General features: G+C 34.0%; 1 protein-coding gene across 7 annotated transcripts in view; it reads right to left on the bottom strand.

Moving 5' to 3' along the window:
* Positions 1–17987, bottom strand: part of PCDH9 (protocadherin 9) — a 929699-nt gene that overhangs the window by 473910 nt on the left and 437802 nt on the right. Inside the window, exon 4 of one of the 7 annotated variants that reach the window (XM_078349390.1) lies at positions 4090–4166. The exons of the other annotated variants lie outside the window; for them this stretch is intronic. Within the exon in view, the coding sequence (XP_078205516.1) occupies positions 4090–4166 (77 nt within the window). The remainder of the gene's footprint in view (positions 1–4089; positions 4167–17987) is intronic. 7 annotated transcript variants of the gene reach the window in all.

Genomic DNA, 17987 nt, shown 5'->3' with positions numbered 1-17987 from the left:
ACTTAACTATAGACAATAAAATTGATTACAGAGTAAAAAGAAAGTTTGTTCATGGAAGTAAATCTACCATTTGCCTAATTTTAGTTTTTAAATCATATTTCCAAAGACATGGTTTCCTATTTCACTAGAAGCAGCATCTGCTTCTTGCTTTGGAGAGAATGGTCATATGAGGTTGTGCAGAGTATTTAATAACATAGGCAACCCAGGTGCAAATCCTGACTGCATGACTCTGCTGTAACCATTATTTAAGCCACCAGGTGCTACCTGTCTTAGAAATTGGTCTGTTCCTCTGATTAGAATGCCACTCCTTCAGATTCCCATGTGTTCAGCTTGCTCCCTTCCTTGGGATAGTCACTCAACAACTGTTTTCTTCAGTGACTTTCAAGACCATCATTTAAAAATGACCCCTTCCTACCATACTCTCTGTCAATATTCTTACATTCCTATTCTCTATGATACTTATGAGTTTCAGTGCACTATATATATGAACTTATACATTTCTTTCTTAGGTCTTCTCCACAATAGAATTTAAGTCCCAGGAAAGCAAATTATTTTTATTTAGCTCAGTATTTTATCTCCAGTGCATAGAACAGTATCTAGCACATAGTAAGTATTCAATACATATTTTTTGACTGAGTGAAATTTTTAAAATTGTATTTTTATTAATCTGCAGATTAGAAGACCAATAACAAAGCTTTAACTGAAGTAATGGCATGAAGCTGTGATTGTGGACTTTGAAATCAGACTAAAGACTGTGGGATGGGGGTGGGGTTCATGTCAACAGATTTCATCGTTCTGATTTCCCCATAAATTACTCATCATACGAAGTAGCCAATAACAAGCTGGGTAAAAGTAGGTGGAACTTGCTATGGATATGACTTTTCCTGTAAAGGAATAATAAAAATAGACCTCCTACTTCTAATTGGGCCAACTTATACTTACTTTAAATATTATATCATTTTATTTCAATTAGGATTAAATTAAAATTAACTAACAAATACTCAAACAGAAAATGACTTTTGGTGTATTAGCTGAATGCGTGCAAGTCATTCTACATTCTGCCCTTAACAGCAACAACTGTACTAGGATTCACCTCTTTCAGGGCAAAGTCAAAACATGGATTTAATCCAATTTTTAATCAGCTGTACAGATGGGTTTATTTCACAAATATGCTATGCTGCACAGATGGAAGTTCCTGAATGCCTGACAAGGTGTTAAAACAGTTACTGATATTACAAAGGAATTAAAAATCAGCATAGGAAATTATAATTAGTAGAGGCTTGGTCTCTGAAGAGTTTATTAGCTCAGCACTTATATGTTGTCCTTGGCACTAAAAGAACACATTTTTTGTGAAGAAAATTTAAAAGTACACTCTAGGCTTATATGAACTTGCATCTTACATTAATTATTTTTTGGCATGTAAGGACTTAGTGACTTCTGCAAAATGCTAAACTGGAAAAAAAACATATAAATTCATGTATTTTAAAGGTATTTTCAAGATTTGGATGTTTACAGTGTCATCCTATCTAAACTATAATGATGAAAACAATACTTCAATCATGAAGCTGGTACATAAGTAATTAACTTACATTACCATATTTTAAAACATTTCAATAACATATATCACAATAATCAGAAGGAAATGGCTACATCTCTGGCTCAAACAGTCAAAAGCCTCTAGGCACTCTGAAAAATCTGCCCTAAACACCTGTGGTTCCTTACTAAGAGCTTATTTTCTTTGTGAAAAAGAACAACTATTAAAGAGATACGATGCTTTAATTATTTTGTCCAAGTAAATCTCAATATATCAAGCTTCTTGGATTCAGAATTTGGGATTTCAATTCTCCCCAATTTTTCTAACATGAACTTGTCATATCTTTCCTGGTGAGTCCTTCCCTCTTTCCTCCCAGTCCCACTCTATTTCCTCTGCCAACTGGAGATATTGTTAAGAATTAACAAGCATTTTATTTATGAAATGAAAAAGTTATTTATTCTTACAATCGTGGAATTGGAAGAGTTTTAATGGCACAGGAATGCCTAATATGTTTGTAAATTTTTCTTAAATAGTTTATTAAACATAAATTTATCCTAGTCCACTAAAAGTATCAAGAAAGCAAGGGAGAGTTGAGGAGAGATGGCTGTCAGCCAGCAGATTGATTGATTTTTTTCCAATGGGATATCAATCATGGTAATCTCTAAAACGAGGCAGCCAAATATGGTAGTCACAACACACAATTAATGAACACCTGAAATGTAACTAGTCTAAACTGAGATATGTGTGCTAAGTGTAAAATACATATTAGATTTCAAAAGAAAAAAATTAAACAATGTCATTAATATTTTCATAGCAATTTCCTGCAGAAGTGATGTTTCAGGCATATAGGATTACATTAATATATTATTAAAATCCATTAATTAATTACAATTAATTTTCCCCATTCCTTTTACTTTTATGAATATAGCTACCAAAAAAATTAAAATTATAAGTGTGATTCGCATTTGTGGTTCATATTATAATTCTATTTTACAGCAGTAGTCTAGAATTTATTCAGAGGGAATATCTCAAGTAGGGGAGTGTGTCCTATAAGAGGTAATTATACATAACTTAAGTCAGATAAATAAGCTTGCTTTTCTGTCAAATGATAATGGATATTATTAATATTTCTAAATTAATGACCCACTATACAGCTATGGCTCATTTAACATAAATTAATCTAAAGGATTTCATGTTTATGTATTTTATTTTTGTTTTTTTCCATTGCAAGAATATAAACTTTCTGTAAAATAGCAAGGCAGGTCTACAGCTAGAATCACAGCAGCTCCATAGACCATTTAGCTCACTGAAGGTCTTAGTTGCTCATGGATTTCTTCTCGCTGCATGCTACCTTGTCATTTTTCTCTAGTACATATGTTCTTGACTTTCTACCATTTTGGTTCTTGTCCCTCTCCACTTTGGCCATTACATGGCCCCAGAATGCTGTTCTCCAGGCTCTGCATGTGAATTTCTTTTCTTTTGTTCTCAGCCAATTCTTTATTTAACAATTTTCATTCCACAGAGAGGAAATCTGATGGTCCTTGCTCATCTTGTCCTACCCTGCAATAGCTCAAAAATGACTGGCTAGGCTTTGTATGCTGGATCCAGGAGAGACAACGTCACCATGCCAAAACAATTAACAGACACCCCGATCATATTTTAACTCAAAGTATAAGCAAAATAGTTTCTCTTCAAGGTACCATGTGAAGGCAGGTATATTCTGAACAATGTCACGAACAACAGAAGAAATTAAATAAACCTAATTGTAACCAATACATAGGGTCTCCTACTAAAATCAGAAACTGATGTTTATGAAAAAGATGTATAGATTTTAATAGATACTATTTTAGGTAACTCAAATTTATTTAAAACAAACAAAAACAAATACACAAAACACTCCAGATATATTACAAAATAAATAAACAAAAGGAATGAGGTGATCTTGCTGTTATAGTTAGCAATGCATAATGTTTGTGTTTCATATTATCTATTCCTTTCTCTAAACATTATACCTCCTCTGATTCTTATACATATTTTTACTTAGTTTAGGTACAACATAGCAATATTAAAATGCTTTTAGTACTGTCAAACTGTATGCAAAGTCACATATTTATTCCTTTTAAATTCATTTTAATGATTGCCATATCATTGAAAATGATTTAATTTTACCTAAGGGCTGAAATATAACAGAATAAATCTCAAAATTCAAAATTGTAAAATGATACTAAATAATTGAGAAAACCTTCATATACAAGATAGATTATATATAAACTTCATTAAGGGGAGGATAGCCATATAAAAATTATTTATTTTAGAAGTTTATCACATGTATGTTGAGGATGCTGTTTACTTCCCCAGCATCTTTCTTGCCTTCCCGCTTGGTAATAGTACTATAACATTTGGCAAGGTACATTATTGCCACCAGATGTAAAAGACCACACCTGCCAATATCCCTTGCATTTAGTTATTACCAGATGCCTAAATTTGGGTCGACATATTAGCAGAAATATTTTATGAGACGTCTGAAATTTTTCTTTAAAAACAGTTGGTTTTACCTATTTTTCTTCCTTTGTGCTTCTAGGCACCCGGACTGAAGAAATGAAGTCTTCAGTTCTAATGACACTCCTAGGACCTGTGGTGAATTTGAGAATGAAAGTCATGTTCCAAGACATTGCCTCAGGACTCTGGCATACCAGGAAGCAATTCAGAAACCCTGGACCACACATCTTCAGACTTCATTTATGTTCATGTAAAGAAACCTTTCTATATCTTAAGTGAGTGTTATTTTGACTTTTTCTATTATATGCAGCTGAATCTATTCCTTACTGATAAACTGTTACGAACATTAAAATTATGTTCTTATTTTAACTCATACAACCATTTCTTCAAAGATTTATAAATGTAAAACCCTTCTATAAGTGTCTCCATACATAGATGTGTATTAAAACAAACAACATTTTATATTTGGTTTGGGATATACTTTATCAATACAAGACAATTTAAATTGCAAATATTATTCTTATGCAAATAGGCCAGTTAAAATATAGTCCTGAAGTAAATACATTATATTGCTATTTCCAAGACAGAAATCATACACAATTGCCCTGATCATATTTTTATAAATTATAGAAAACCTCTAAATAATAAGCCTCTGTCTTATTTTTTTAACTTTAAATGGATTTTCTGTCTACAATCTTTCCCTTTTCTCTTACTTTAGAAATTTCTCATTAGTAGTTCCACTATTATTAAAAGTTATAAACCTAGTATGTAAAAATTCTAATATTATATTTCTTTCTTTAAAAATTATATGATGCTAATCATATTTTTACACCTACTTTATTCAGTTAACAGGATAGCAGCTTCATTAGCCATGGCATTATTTTTCAAAAGTAAGTAACTTTTCATCTAGATTTAAACCATGTTTTATATATACATTGGATATTGTAGGTTTGTCTAATGTTCCACTACAGTAAACCATAATAAAAAAGTAAATAAATCCTTGTCTGAATTATCTATTATGCCTCTAGAAAATTGATGAGTAAAATTTTAAGTTTGGAGACTTGAATGTTTTTAATACTAGTATGAACACTTTCAAATTGATCTCTTGGAAGAATGTATTATTTTACAGTACCCGTCACTGAACCTCTACTCAAATAGATCACTTAATGATTCCTTTATATTTTACTGACAATAATTTTGCTTTAATTTACATTTAGTGGATTAATAAATTTCTCTTTGCTTTTAATGTAAAGGAAGTAGAGATATCCAAGAAACATTTACCTCAGAGAACGTATAGGGATCAAAACAAGAACAGTGCCATTGTTTCCAATCTGCTTCAGATAATTTCACTCTATCAGCACGTCACAGGATATCAGCAATATTCAGGTGATATTTCTGCATGTCTATCTTTTGGATGTACTTCCTTTTATTTGTTAATCCAACAGAAAGTTGTTAACAAAAAAAGTAACAAGGTATTAATTGTTAGTTTTATTAATCTGTCACCATTTTCCCCAATGGAGGAGCATCACTGAGTAGGACATGCATGGATCACCCTGAATCTTGATTTTCACTAACTGATTATTGTGAAGATTTTGTGAGTTTTACCAAAAAATAAAATAAAGAAGAATTAACTGCTTGAGACTGTTATTTACCTAATTAGAAAGAGATAGCAGTGATCCATTTTGGAGTTTTAAAAATAATATTAATAGGAGTATAACACAGCTATAAAACAACTAGGTAACAATTTTGCCCATAGAGCACTGCCCAGCAATTAAATGATTAATTCATGTTAAATTGTCTCATTTAATTTATTAGTTCCCTATGGGGAAAAATTTGAATATCCATACTCATATTGTTCTGATAGCCTAATCGATGTTCCCCTGGTTACATAGCTAATTAGCCCTAACAGCAAATTGGTTGAATAGGCAATATGCATTTCTCTCACTTTCATGATAGGACCCTGATATTATTTGAGCTGTTTACCTATGCTTCGTACCACTACATGAATCAAGGAAAGCTGGGCACAATTCCTTGAGAAAGCAATTTCTCATGAGAATCAGCCATGTGGCATTGCCCTGATGATGGCTTCCAATCAAAAATTAGTCCCATTATACAAGCTGGCCCAATAGAATCCAAGGAGAAGTCCTATGTTCTATGCTTGTGGGGAAAGCGTGCTTTTATGGACAGCTATGCATCAAGAAAAGTGTCCCAACTGTCACTTTCCATTCACCTGAAATGATGCTGGATGACAAAATATAGAATGAAGTTCTGATTTTCTCAGTGACATTATTGAGTCATTGATCTGATTGCATAGAGATATTGAAGTACAAATTTTCTTATCTTAAAAGTTAAGAAAAGCAGTTTAATTCAAGATTTCTATTAATTATAGCCAAAATCATCCACTTTGTAACCCCGGCAAATCTTTCAACAGCACTACCCTAGGAAGGCAGGACTAGCTTCATATGGAAAATATCCCATTTGATAACTGTATAATTAATCTAAAGGTAGCAAACACCTTGGAAGCCCTGAAAATTAAGACAGACATTAAACAAACAGTAAAATTATTTGTATTTGCAAAAATTTAACCTTGATTAAACTTCAAAGAAAAGAAAGGAGATTAAAAAAAAAACCTCTCTCATGCATAGTAAGGAGAAGAAAAAATAAAACCTAACTGATTATGAATTACAAGAGATGTCTAAGCATTGCGCTGAAAAGTACAATGAAGACAACACATATGATAGTGACAGATTCACAAAAACAAATCAAAATAATATTTATCTAACATCTTAATCCTAACAAAAATTTATTCAAAAAGCAGTCCTGACTTTGAATAATTTAGGTGGGATGTAGAATAATTATGGATTCCTGGTCTGTGCTTATTTTTGGGTGCCATTAATCACATGACCCTCAACTCCATGCAGCACTACTTGATGTGATTTCTGTTTCTTTAGATGCTATCTCTGATGCACAAATTTGAGACAACACATGGTAAAAAACACAGCACTTTTTTATATGTGAGTGTTTCTTGTTAATATTTTGCCAAAGTAAAGACTTTTTAAAAAAAGTGTATGCTCTTAGTTATTTCTTGTCTTCTACTAGCTTTTGAGATTTTTTTTTTATCTTGCTCCTCTAGCTCTTTCAATTTTGATGATAGGGTGTCATTTTAGATCTTTCCTTGCTTCTCATGTGGGCATTTATTCCTATAAATTTCCCTCTAGACACTGCTTTAAATGTGTCCCAGAGATTCTGGTACGTTGTGTCTTCATTCTCCTCAGAGCACAACTGAAAGAGATAGAGACACAAAAAACCCTTCAAAAAATCAATAAATCTGGGAGCTGTTTTTTTCAAATATCAATAAAATAGACAGACCACTAGCCAGATTAATAAAAAAGAAAAGGGAGAAGAATCAAATTGATGCAATAAAAAACGATAAAGGGGATGTCACTACTGATTCCACAGAAATACAAACTACCATCAGAGATTACTACAAACAACTCTTTGCACATAAACCAGTAAACCTGGAAGAAATGGATAAATTCCTGAATGCCTGCATCCTCCCAAACCTAAACCAGGAAGAAGTTGAAACCTTGAATAGACCAATAACAAGGGCTGAAGTTGAGGCAGTAATTAATAGCCTACCAAACAAAAAAAGTCCAGGTCCAGACAGGTTCGCAGCTGAATTCTACCAGATGTACAAAGAGGAGCTGGTACCATTCCTTTAGAAACTATTCCAAACAATACAAAAAGAAGAAATCCTTCCCAAATCACTGTATGAGACCAAAATCATCCTGATACTAAAACCCGGCAGAAACTCAACAAGAAAAGAAAACTTCAGGCCAATATCCATGAAGAAAACAGATGCAAAAATCTTCAATAAAATACTAGCAAACTGATTGCAACAGCACATCAAAAAGCTTATCCATCATGATCAAGTAGGCTTCATTCCGTGGATGCAAGGCTGGTTCAACATACACAAGTCTATAAACATAATCCACCACGTAAACAGAACCAAAGACAAAAACCACATGATTATCTCAATAGATGCAGAGAAGGCCTTCGACAAAATCCATCAGATCTTTATGCTAAAAGCTCTCAATAAACTAGATATCAAAGGAACACATCTCAAAACAATAAAAGCTGTTTACAGCAAACCCACAGCCAATATCATACTGAATGGGCAAACACTGGAAGCATTGACTTTGAAATCCAGCACTAGACAAGGATGCCTTCTCTCACCACACCTATTCCATATAATATTGGAAGTTCTAGCCAGAGCAATTAGGCAAGAAAAAAAAAGGTATTCAGTTCGGAAAAGAGGAAGTTAAACTGTCTCTATTTGCAGACAACCTGATTGTATATTTAGAAGACACTATCTTCTCAGCCTAAGATCTCCTGAAACTGATAAGCAACTTCAGCAAAGTCTCAGGATACAGAATCAATGTGCAGAAATCACAAGCATTTCTATACACCAATAACAGAATAACAGAGAGCCAAATCATAAGCAAACTCCCATTTACAATTGCTACAAATAGAATAAAATACCTGCGAAAACAACTAACAAAGAATGTAAAGGACCTCTTCAATGAGAACTACAAACCACTGCTCAACGAAATAAAAGAGGACACAAAGATATGGAGAAACATTCCATGCTCATGGTTAGGAAGAATCAATATCGTGAAAATGGCCATAGTGCTGAAAGTAATCTATAGATTCAATGCTATCCCCATCAAACTACCAATGACCTTCTTCACAGAACTGGAAAGAAACTACCTTAAACTTTGTAGGAACCAAAAGAGCCCACATAGCCAAGACAATCATAAGCAAAAAGAACAAAGTCGGAGGCATCACACTACCTGATTTTGAACTATACTACAAGGCTACAGTAATCAAAACAGCCTGGTACTGGTACCAAAACAGAGATATAGACCAATAGAACAGAACAGAGGCCCTGGAGGTAATGCCACACATCTACAACCATCTGATCTTCGACAAACCTCACAAAAACAAGCAATGGGGAAAGGATTCCCTGTTTAATAAGTGGTGTTGGAAAAACTGGCTAGCCATGTGCAGAAAGCTGAAACTGGACCCCTTCCTGACACCTTACACTAAAATTAACTCCAGATGGATTAAAGACTTAAACATAAGACCTAACACCATAAAAACCCTAGAAGAAAACATAGGCAAAACCACTCAGGACATAGGCATAGGCAAGGACTTCATGACTAAAATACCAAAAGCATTGGCAACAAAAGCCAAAATAGACAAATGGGACCTAATTAAACTCCAGAGCTTCTGCACAGCAAAAGAAACAATCATTAGAGTGAATTGGCAACCAACAGAATGGGAAAAAATTTTGCAGTCTACCCATCTGACAAATGGCTAATATCCAGAATCTATAAAGAACTAAAATAGATCTACAAGAAAAAAACAAACAAACCCTTCTAAAAGTGGGAGAAGGATATGAACAGACACTTTTCAAAAGAAGACATATGTGAGGCCAACAAACATATGAAAAAATGCTCATCACTGATTATTAGAGAAAGTAAATCAAAACCACATTGAGATACCACCTCACACCAGTTAGAATGGCAATCATGAAAAAATCTGGAGACAACAGATGCTGGAGAGGATATGGAGAAATAGGAACACTTTTACACTGTTGGTGGGAGTATAAACTAGTTCAATCATGTGGATGACAGGGTGGTGCTTCCTCAAGGACCTAAAAATAGAAATTTCATTTGACCCAGCAATCCCATTACTGGGTATATACCCAAAAGATTATAAATCTTTCTATTATAAAGACACATACACATGTATGTTCATAGCGGCAGTGTTTACAATCGCAAAGTCCTGGAACCAACCCAAATGCACATCAATGATGGACTGGACAAGGAAAATGTGGCACATATATATGGTGGAATACTATGCAGCCATAAAAATGATGAGTTTGTGTCCTTTGTGGGGACATGGATGAATGTGGAAACCATAATTCTCAGCAAACTGACACAAGAACAGAAAATCAAATACTACATGTTCTCACTCACAGGCAGGTGTTGAACAATGAGAACACATGGACACAGGGAAGGGATCCTCAGACTCTGGGGTCTTGTTGATGGGGGCCGAGGGAGGGACAACGGGGGGGTGAGGACGTTGGGGACGGATAACATGGGGAGAAATGCCAGAGATAGGTGACAGGGGGATGGAGGCAGCAAATCACATTGCCACCTATGCAACAATCCTGAATGATCTGCACATGTACTCCAGAACCTAAAGTACAATAAAAAAAATGTATATGTTAAGATAAAACTGGACCAGGTGTGGCGGCTCACGCCTGTAATCCCAGCACTTTGGGAGGCCAAGGCAGGTGGATCACTAGAGGTCAGTAGTTCGAGACCAGCCTGGCCAACATGGTGAAAGCCTGTCTTCACCAAAAATATAAAAATTAGCTGGCTCTGCTAGTGAGTACCTCTAATCCCAGCTCCTAGGGAGGCTGAGCAGGAGAATTGCTTGAACCCAGAGGGTGGAGGTTGCAGTGAGCTGAGATCATACCCCACTACTCTAGGCTGGGTGACATAGCAATACTTGATCTAAAAAAAAAAAAGATAACACTGAATCTGTATTTGCTGCTTTATTTTAGTAATTACTGAATGATACTTTTGAATCACAACCCAGTGCTTTTCAAACCTAGCTGGCATTCTGAATCACCTGGAGATAATTTTTCTTCCCCTCCACCCAACCAGTTGGCAACCCAGTGCCATAGCTCCTTATTTTTATGTGGAATATAGGGCTTCTATTTTACCTATGAAAGAGTAATAATGTTTTTAGTATAAAAACATAATAAGGTAATTAATCCACTTTTTTAAAAAGGAGATTTCTCCAAAGATAAAGGTATAGAAGTTGGTAATATGAACTATTTTTGTACCCCCATTTTCACTTATGTTTGAAATAGGGAACAGTGTGGGCATAGGCTACCTAGAATTGGTGCAAATTTCTGTTGTACTATACTGATATTTGGCAAGTTTTTTAGCCCATTTTGTGTTGCTAGGAGAAAATACCTTGGATTAGATAATTATAAACACCACAATTTATTCCTTCACAGTTTCAAAGTCCAAGATCAAGGCACCAGCATCTGATGAGGTTGTTCTTGTTACATTCTCAGATGATGGTAGGGCAAGAGAGAGCTGAGGTCTTCCTCAAGCCCTTTTTATAGTTGCATTAACCCATTTATGGCAGCAGAGCCCTCATCAACTAAATCCCTCCCAAAAGGCCCCACCTCCCAACCCTGTTGCATTGCAGATTAAGTTTTCAACACATGAATTTCAAAGGGGACACATTCAAACCATAGCATCAACCTTGGGTAAGTTATATGATTTATCTTGACTTTCTTCTGCCTCATCTATAATACAGAATAATAATATACATGTCATAAGAATTGATGGTTAAGTGGAATAGTACTGTAAATGCATTTATTGTGATGCCCAGTATGTTCATCCTCTTCCTATTGTTCTAACATTAGGTTTTGTAATTGGCATGCTAGCTCACTGACTTCCACTTTGAATTTCAGGTTGAAACTTTAGTCTATCACCTCCCAGGATACAAAGCTTAACAGTATTCATTTTCTTTGCTGGGCTCCAAGTCAATATCTTAAAGGCGCAAGGGAAAAATCAAAACAAAATAAAACAAAAACATCCCAACAAACTTAACTCATCCTACCACTATACTCACAGCAGTATTACAAAAATCAATGGTCCATCCCTGTTATTTTTCCTATTTATTCTTTCCTCTTACCCAGCAACACAGGACTCAGGCACAATTCCCTAGAAGTAAGACTTCCAGTCCGACTAGCACATGTAGAATTATCCTGGTTCTCTAAAAATCCACTGGATTTAAAAAATCTAGCACATCTAGAATTGTTCTGATTCTCTAAAAACTCACTAGCTTTAAAAACTCTGCCTGCCTTTTCTCCTGGCCTTCAATCAGAAATCTCAGCAATCCTAAACCCTCCAGCAACAGTTACAGCAACAAACATCTTCCACTTACAAGTGCTTTCTCTGTGTCAATGTCTGGACCAAGACATTTATAGATTCTGTCTCCTTTAATCTTCACAAAATCTCTATGGATTATGGGTAATTCAGACCCTGAGTAACTGGCTTAAATTCAGCAGAGTGAAATCTGACAAAATTGAGATGTGAATCAATGTCTGACTTCATAGCCTAGGCTCTTAACCAGCACCCTTTCACCCTGAGGCAATCTCCTCTGTGGCTAACAACTTCTATTAGCCAGGCCACCAACATTGCAAGAATTTCTATTTCTATCAGTTTCTGCTGTCTTAGGGCATATTGAGATAATTCTTTCCTTGGCAATTGGGCAAACTTAGAATTTTACCTCCAGCTTATCAAAAGAGTCTATACAGTATAGCACAAATCTATCTATCCTTGGTGGGTTTTTTAAATAATTTTTTTTCCCAGCTAGGTGGTTTTTTGATCAGAATCTAGCTTTTACTTACAGAGCAACCAAAACTACTTCAAGTCTCCAAAATAGATTTTATATATTTTCTGCCTCTGCATTCTCCATTAGTAAAGCAAAATTTAAGATTGCAACTTTCTCTCAGCATTGTGTATCCCTGTTTCATGCTCTACTGGTCTTATTAACAGTTACCAATTTCTATAGATCATATAATTCACTTGTTTATTTTGTACAATATCTGGCATCACAAAAGGCAAGCTCCATAAGACTAGAATTTTTGTCAGTATTGTTTGCCGCTATATTCTTGGCATCCAGAACTCTGTCTGGCATATAGTTGGTGTCCAACAAATAAGTGAACAGTATGCACACTGGTCTATTCATTAGCAAAAAATTCTGTCCATTTGAGTAAGGCTGAAGTCTAGTTACCAATATTGTCAACCAAGATTATTTCTAAGACATCTATCTTCTAACACGATATCTGTGTTGCAGGGTATTTACTAGGTAATGCTAAACTCTTTTTAAGGTGGCTCTACCAATTTTTGTTTGCACGATGGATAAAAATGTTACTGAAGCCACATGTAGACCACATTTTTTGGTCAATCGAATAAATGTAAAATGGTATTTCATTGCGGCATCACTTGACATTGCTGTAATAAATAATGAGGTGAGACAATATTTTACGTAGTTATAAACCTTTATGCTTTCTCCACTGTAAATGTTTTTTGGCAACTTTTTCCCAAAAGATTGCATCTTTTTCTTACTGATTCTTAGCAGTTCATGATATGCTGTGGATAGTAATCATTTATGAGTTAATAAGTCACAAATATCTTCTAGTTTGATTTTTTATTCATTTTTCAATCACCTCTCACAAAGAGAGGTTCAAATTTGTAGCTGAATTTATTAACCTTTTTCTGCATCATTTATAATTGTGTCTGCTTTATAAAACAATCCTGTCTATGAATATATATTTCTATATTGTCTTCTTAATGTCTATTTGTTTTGCATTATATGTTTTGTTCTTTAATTCTTCTATGATTGATTTTGTGTATGGTGTGAGGCAGGGACCTGTTTCATGCTTTTAGTAAAATGAATAACCAACTCTTTCATCAAATTTGAGAGTAAATTCTATTCTTATTCCCATGATACAAATTGCCATCTCTCATATATCAATTATTACTTTTTTTTTCAAGTGCCCAATCTCATATATAATTCCAAATAATGTTCTTACCTCTGGTCAAAAATCCTTAGCCATATTATTAATCCATGACACTTTATACAGGCTTAAAGAAGAAATCTCATGCCATATAGAAGACTAATTGCCTATACTGTTTTTAAAATTGTATTTTATCTTAGGCAGTCAATGCAGGCTCTCTGTGGGAGTTAAATTTTAATATTAAATAATCAATCAAACAGTTAATACTCAAAGGCAAGACAATTTCTAAACAGGCAATTTACCATTACTATGTAAATTCTCCAGCTCTAAGCCTTTATCAAAGCAGAAGCTATTGTGTGAAGTTAGCTATCATCCTACACCATGCACTGAATTTATTGCAAGAGTAGGTGGAGTAACTTCATTTTCTATTGTAGCTCTGCTAATCTGTAATAATGCAAGAGTGATCCTTTGCACATAAACACATGTATAAATTAATACATTATAAATACATACAGCAAAATCAAGGTAAGTGAGTCATAAAACACAGGATTTAATGTTTGACAATTATTAGATATTTGAACCTATGATAAAATTTTCAATATATTATAACTTGAGCACTGTTTATTTTTCTTTTTCTTAAATTGAGTACATGTTTTAAAAAAGTGAATTCATTGCTATGCTATACTGGTAAACATTTCAGTAAAATAATTTTAGTCCATTGACAATGTTTGAATGATAAACTGCAGTACTGTAAAGATTTTGTGATTTATATACACACATATACTAGGTTGGTGCAAAAGTAATTGCAGTTTTTGCCATTTCTTTCAATGGCAAAAACCTCAATTATTTTTGCATTAACCTAATAACATTTGTTGTGACTGTTTTCTAAACACGTACAAACCACACTTTGTAACTCTTTTTTCTATCGTGTAGACTTTTCTACAATGCAAATATTATAGTGTAACAAATACAGACTCTGTATACCACCCATAAATACTTTGGGCTATGCACACAAAAAAAATCTTTGTTTTACTGACCTGAAGTCAAGGGTTATTCCAAGACTCTTAAAGACCTGAGTTATGAATTTTAGAATAAAAATCAATAATATCCTATTTAGAATGCTTGATTTGCTTGATCAAAATGCTCTGCAAATTTCAATTCACTAAACTGCAAGGGTATATTAAGCTATATTTGTGTGGTTTGATATAAGGCAGTAATTGAAAATATTTTTCTTGTTGGTCAATCTATTACTTTTAGGATTACTCCAGGATCACCCGAAGAATTCCACAATAGTAGAAAACTGTCTATACTAACATATACAATTGGATAAATTATTCCAAGGACCTGCCATTGAAAATTATGTAAATATAGATTTTATTAAACATAAAACATATGTATACATTGTACTCCTATAGAACTAGGAGAACACAGATCATAAATATGCAGCTTGTTATAAAACCCAAACCTGGGCCGAGCACATGGTTCATGCCTGTAATCTCGGCACTTTGGGAGGCTAAGGTGGGCAAATCACCTGAGTTCAGGAGTTTGAGACCAGCCTGGCCAACATGGTGAAATCCCATCTCTACTAAGAATACAAAATTAAGTGGGCATGGTGCTGCATGTCTGTTATCCCAGCTACTTGGGAGGCTGAGGCAGAAGAATTGCTTGGACTGAGGAGGCAGAGGTTTCAGTAAGCTGAGATGCTGCCATTACACTTCGGAAAAAAAGTCTGTGATAATTTGTTGTATTACTATAGGTTACCTTTGAAAAAATCAGATCATTAAATTTAGCATAAATGTATATGCCTAACAAATAGATATATACATTCATACATATGTAGATGTTACACTTTAGGGTAGTGTGCCAAAACAGATTTGATACTAAATTCAAGCAGTCTGAGTAGTTACTATGGTGTATTGGTAGTGAAAAGGTTAAATATAATCACAAAAATAATTTAGAAATAGCTTATTTTCAACAATGAATCAAGGAGTGAATAATATTTCCACCTTAGTTGATTGGATTACATCATGGTAAGATTCCTTGTGAACCAGAACAAACAGAAATTAAAATTGACTTTTGCTGCCAGTTTTAAAATTTCATAATACTGCACATGTAGCATATACAGATATATACATAAATATATAAATATATAAATATATATATGCATACATATAAATATATAAAGATATATATGCATACATATATATAAATATATATGTATGCATACATACACATAAATATATGATGCATTGTCATATGATGGTCATTAGACCTAAATCCTGGGCCTATAGTTAGTCTTGAAACATCTATCACTCACTAAGCACTCATCTGGGGAGAACTTGGACTCTTCATGTTAATTAACTTTGATTGTTTGAATGCCCCAGGCTAGTGTATTTATTCAACAAATATCATTTACTAAATATAAAAAGAGAGATATTTTCTGGTAAGAAGATAGAGCTTAGAATAAAAGAGATAGAAAATAACTTAGTATTACTTTAGGATGAGTCAGTGATTTTATAGGCAAAATGAAGCAAGGCCCAAGGTGTAAATTAATTCTAAATACCATTATATTGGCTTTAGTGGTCCCACTCACTTACATTACCACTTCACTGAAATGTATCTAAACAACTTTTATGCTGTCTTTCAAGATGTATATTTATTTATTACTAGTGCCAGAACATTTAATTAAAGTATTGTAATATGGTTTATTGGTCCATCACCTTTTTCTCTCTTTCTAGAAAAAACAAATATGACTACATTGTTTAAAATCAAAGGGAATGAAGAAAAAGGGTATTAGTTGACTAGCAGAACCTAATTTCTTGTAGAAAGAATTGTGCTGCAAACTTTAATAGCTGCTGTAATTGATTATTGAAGCTTTACTTTCATTGGCTTCTAAAATAATGCTGTTACATTCAAGCAAGTAGATTAAGTGTTATTAGCTTTAATACCTTTTAAAACAAGTAATCTGTTGAAACAATAATGGAATTTAAAGTAAGTACATTTGTTAAATTTGTTTTTACACTATTGTGTTTTCCCTGTTGGTCACATGAATCTCTAAACCCGACAATACTAATTACCGTGATCATATACAGTATATGTATACATGATTAACTTCACACTACACTAAAGCAGACATAAAAGTGACTGAAGAACTTCGCTCTCATGTATAATTCTATGGAAGCATAATTGTTTGCTATTTTATTTGTCTTAGAAACAAGAAAGAAGTTTTTTCACATAAATTTATAAACCCATTAAAATCAGAAACATAGACTGTAATCTTAACTTACTATGAGATGACAGGCATCTGCTCTAAGGAAGAAGGAAGGAAGGAAGAAAGGCAAGAAGGAGAAAAGGAAGGAAAGAAGAAAAGAGAGGGAAGGATAGAGCATGGGAAGAAACAATGATGGGAAAGATCCTAGAGAAATCTTTCTAATTAATACACACCAATTTAGATTTTCAGTTACTTAAGTTTGAAGAATTAGCTCCACCGTCATACATGGTTAGAGGCAAAGTTTCAATACTTCTTTTTGTGTCAAGACACCTGTCTTTTTACTTCAGTGCCAGAAGGGTTTAGCATCTTGTCACTGAAGCGACACAGCCTGCACATTTATAGGTGTCACTCACTCTACCATCTGTTCCTTAGGATAACAGCCACCATTATCACCCAACCTCCACCTGAGGCTTCAACAATCTCTGTGGATTAAAGTTTAGATCTACAAGGAAGAATGGCTGGCAGTAACGCTGCTGTTCAACTTTGCTTGACCTTAACTCTCCTGCTGTCAATACTGTATTGCAGCCTGTTAACTCTCTTTTTCATCCTACGTGTATATTGCACTATAAAGTTGTTGATGAAGCAATGAACGACATAAAAGCTTTTGCACTGTTATTACCATTTTTGGTCCCCTTTTCACTTTCAGTTCACTAAAACACTCAAGACTACATCGATAGTATCTTTAATAAATACATTTAAAGTGAATGAATCCTAATTAGATTTCAGTTCTGGTGTCACTAATCAGGCAGTTGTGCAAATGGAACTAACCCAAACACACAAACACACACACAGGCACGTGCATACACACACACACATCGAAATAAGAATAAAAAGGAGGGTGTTGTGTTAATTGCCAGCCAATACAGGGTAATCAAGTTTCTTAAGAATTTTTTTTCTTATTTTTCTTTTTTAGTATACAATAAATACAGTTTGAGTATCTCTCATCTAACATGGGGACCAGAAGAGTTTTGTATTTGGAATTTGTTTAGATTTTGGAACATTTGCATTATATACTGACTGGATCAGCATCCCTAATCCAAAAATCAAAAATCTAAAATGCTTTG

Source organism: Callithrix jacchus, chromosome 1 (assembly GCF_049354715.1).
Source record: "Callithrix jacchus isolate 240 chromosome 1, calJac240_pri, whole genome shotgun sequence".
Classification (NCBI taxonomy): domain Eukaryota; kingdom Metazoa; phylum Chordata; class Mammalia; order Primates; family Cebidae; genus Callithrix; species Callithrix jacchus.
This window is presented reverse-complemented; position numbering and strand designations above follow the sequence as displayed.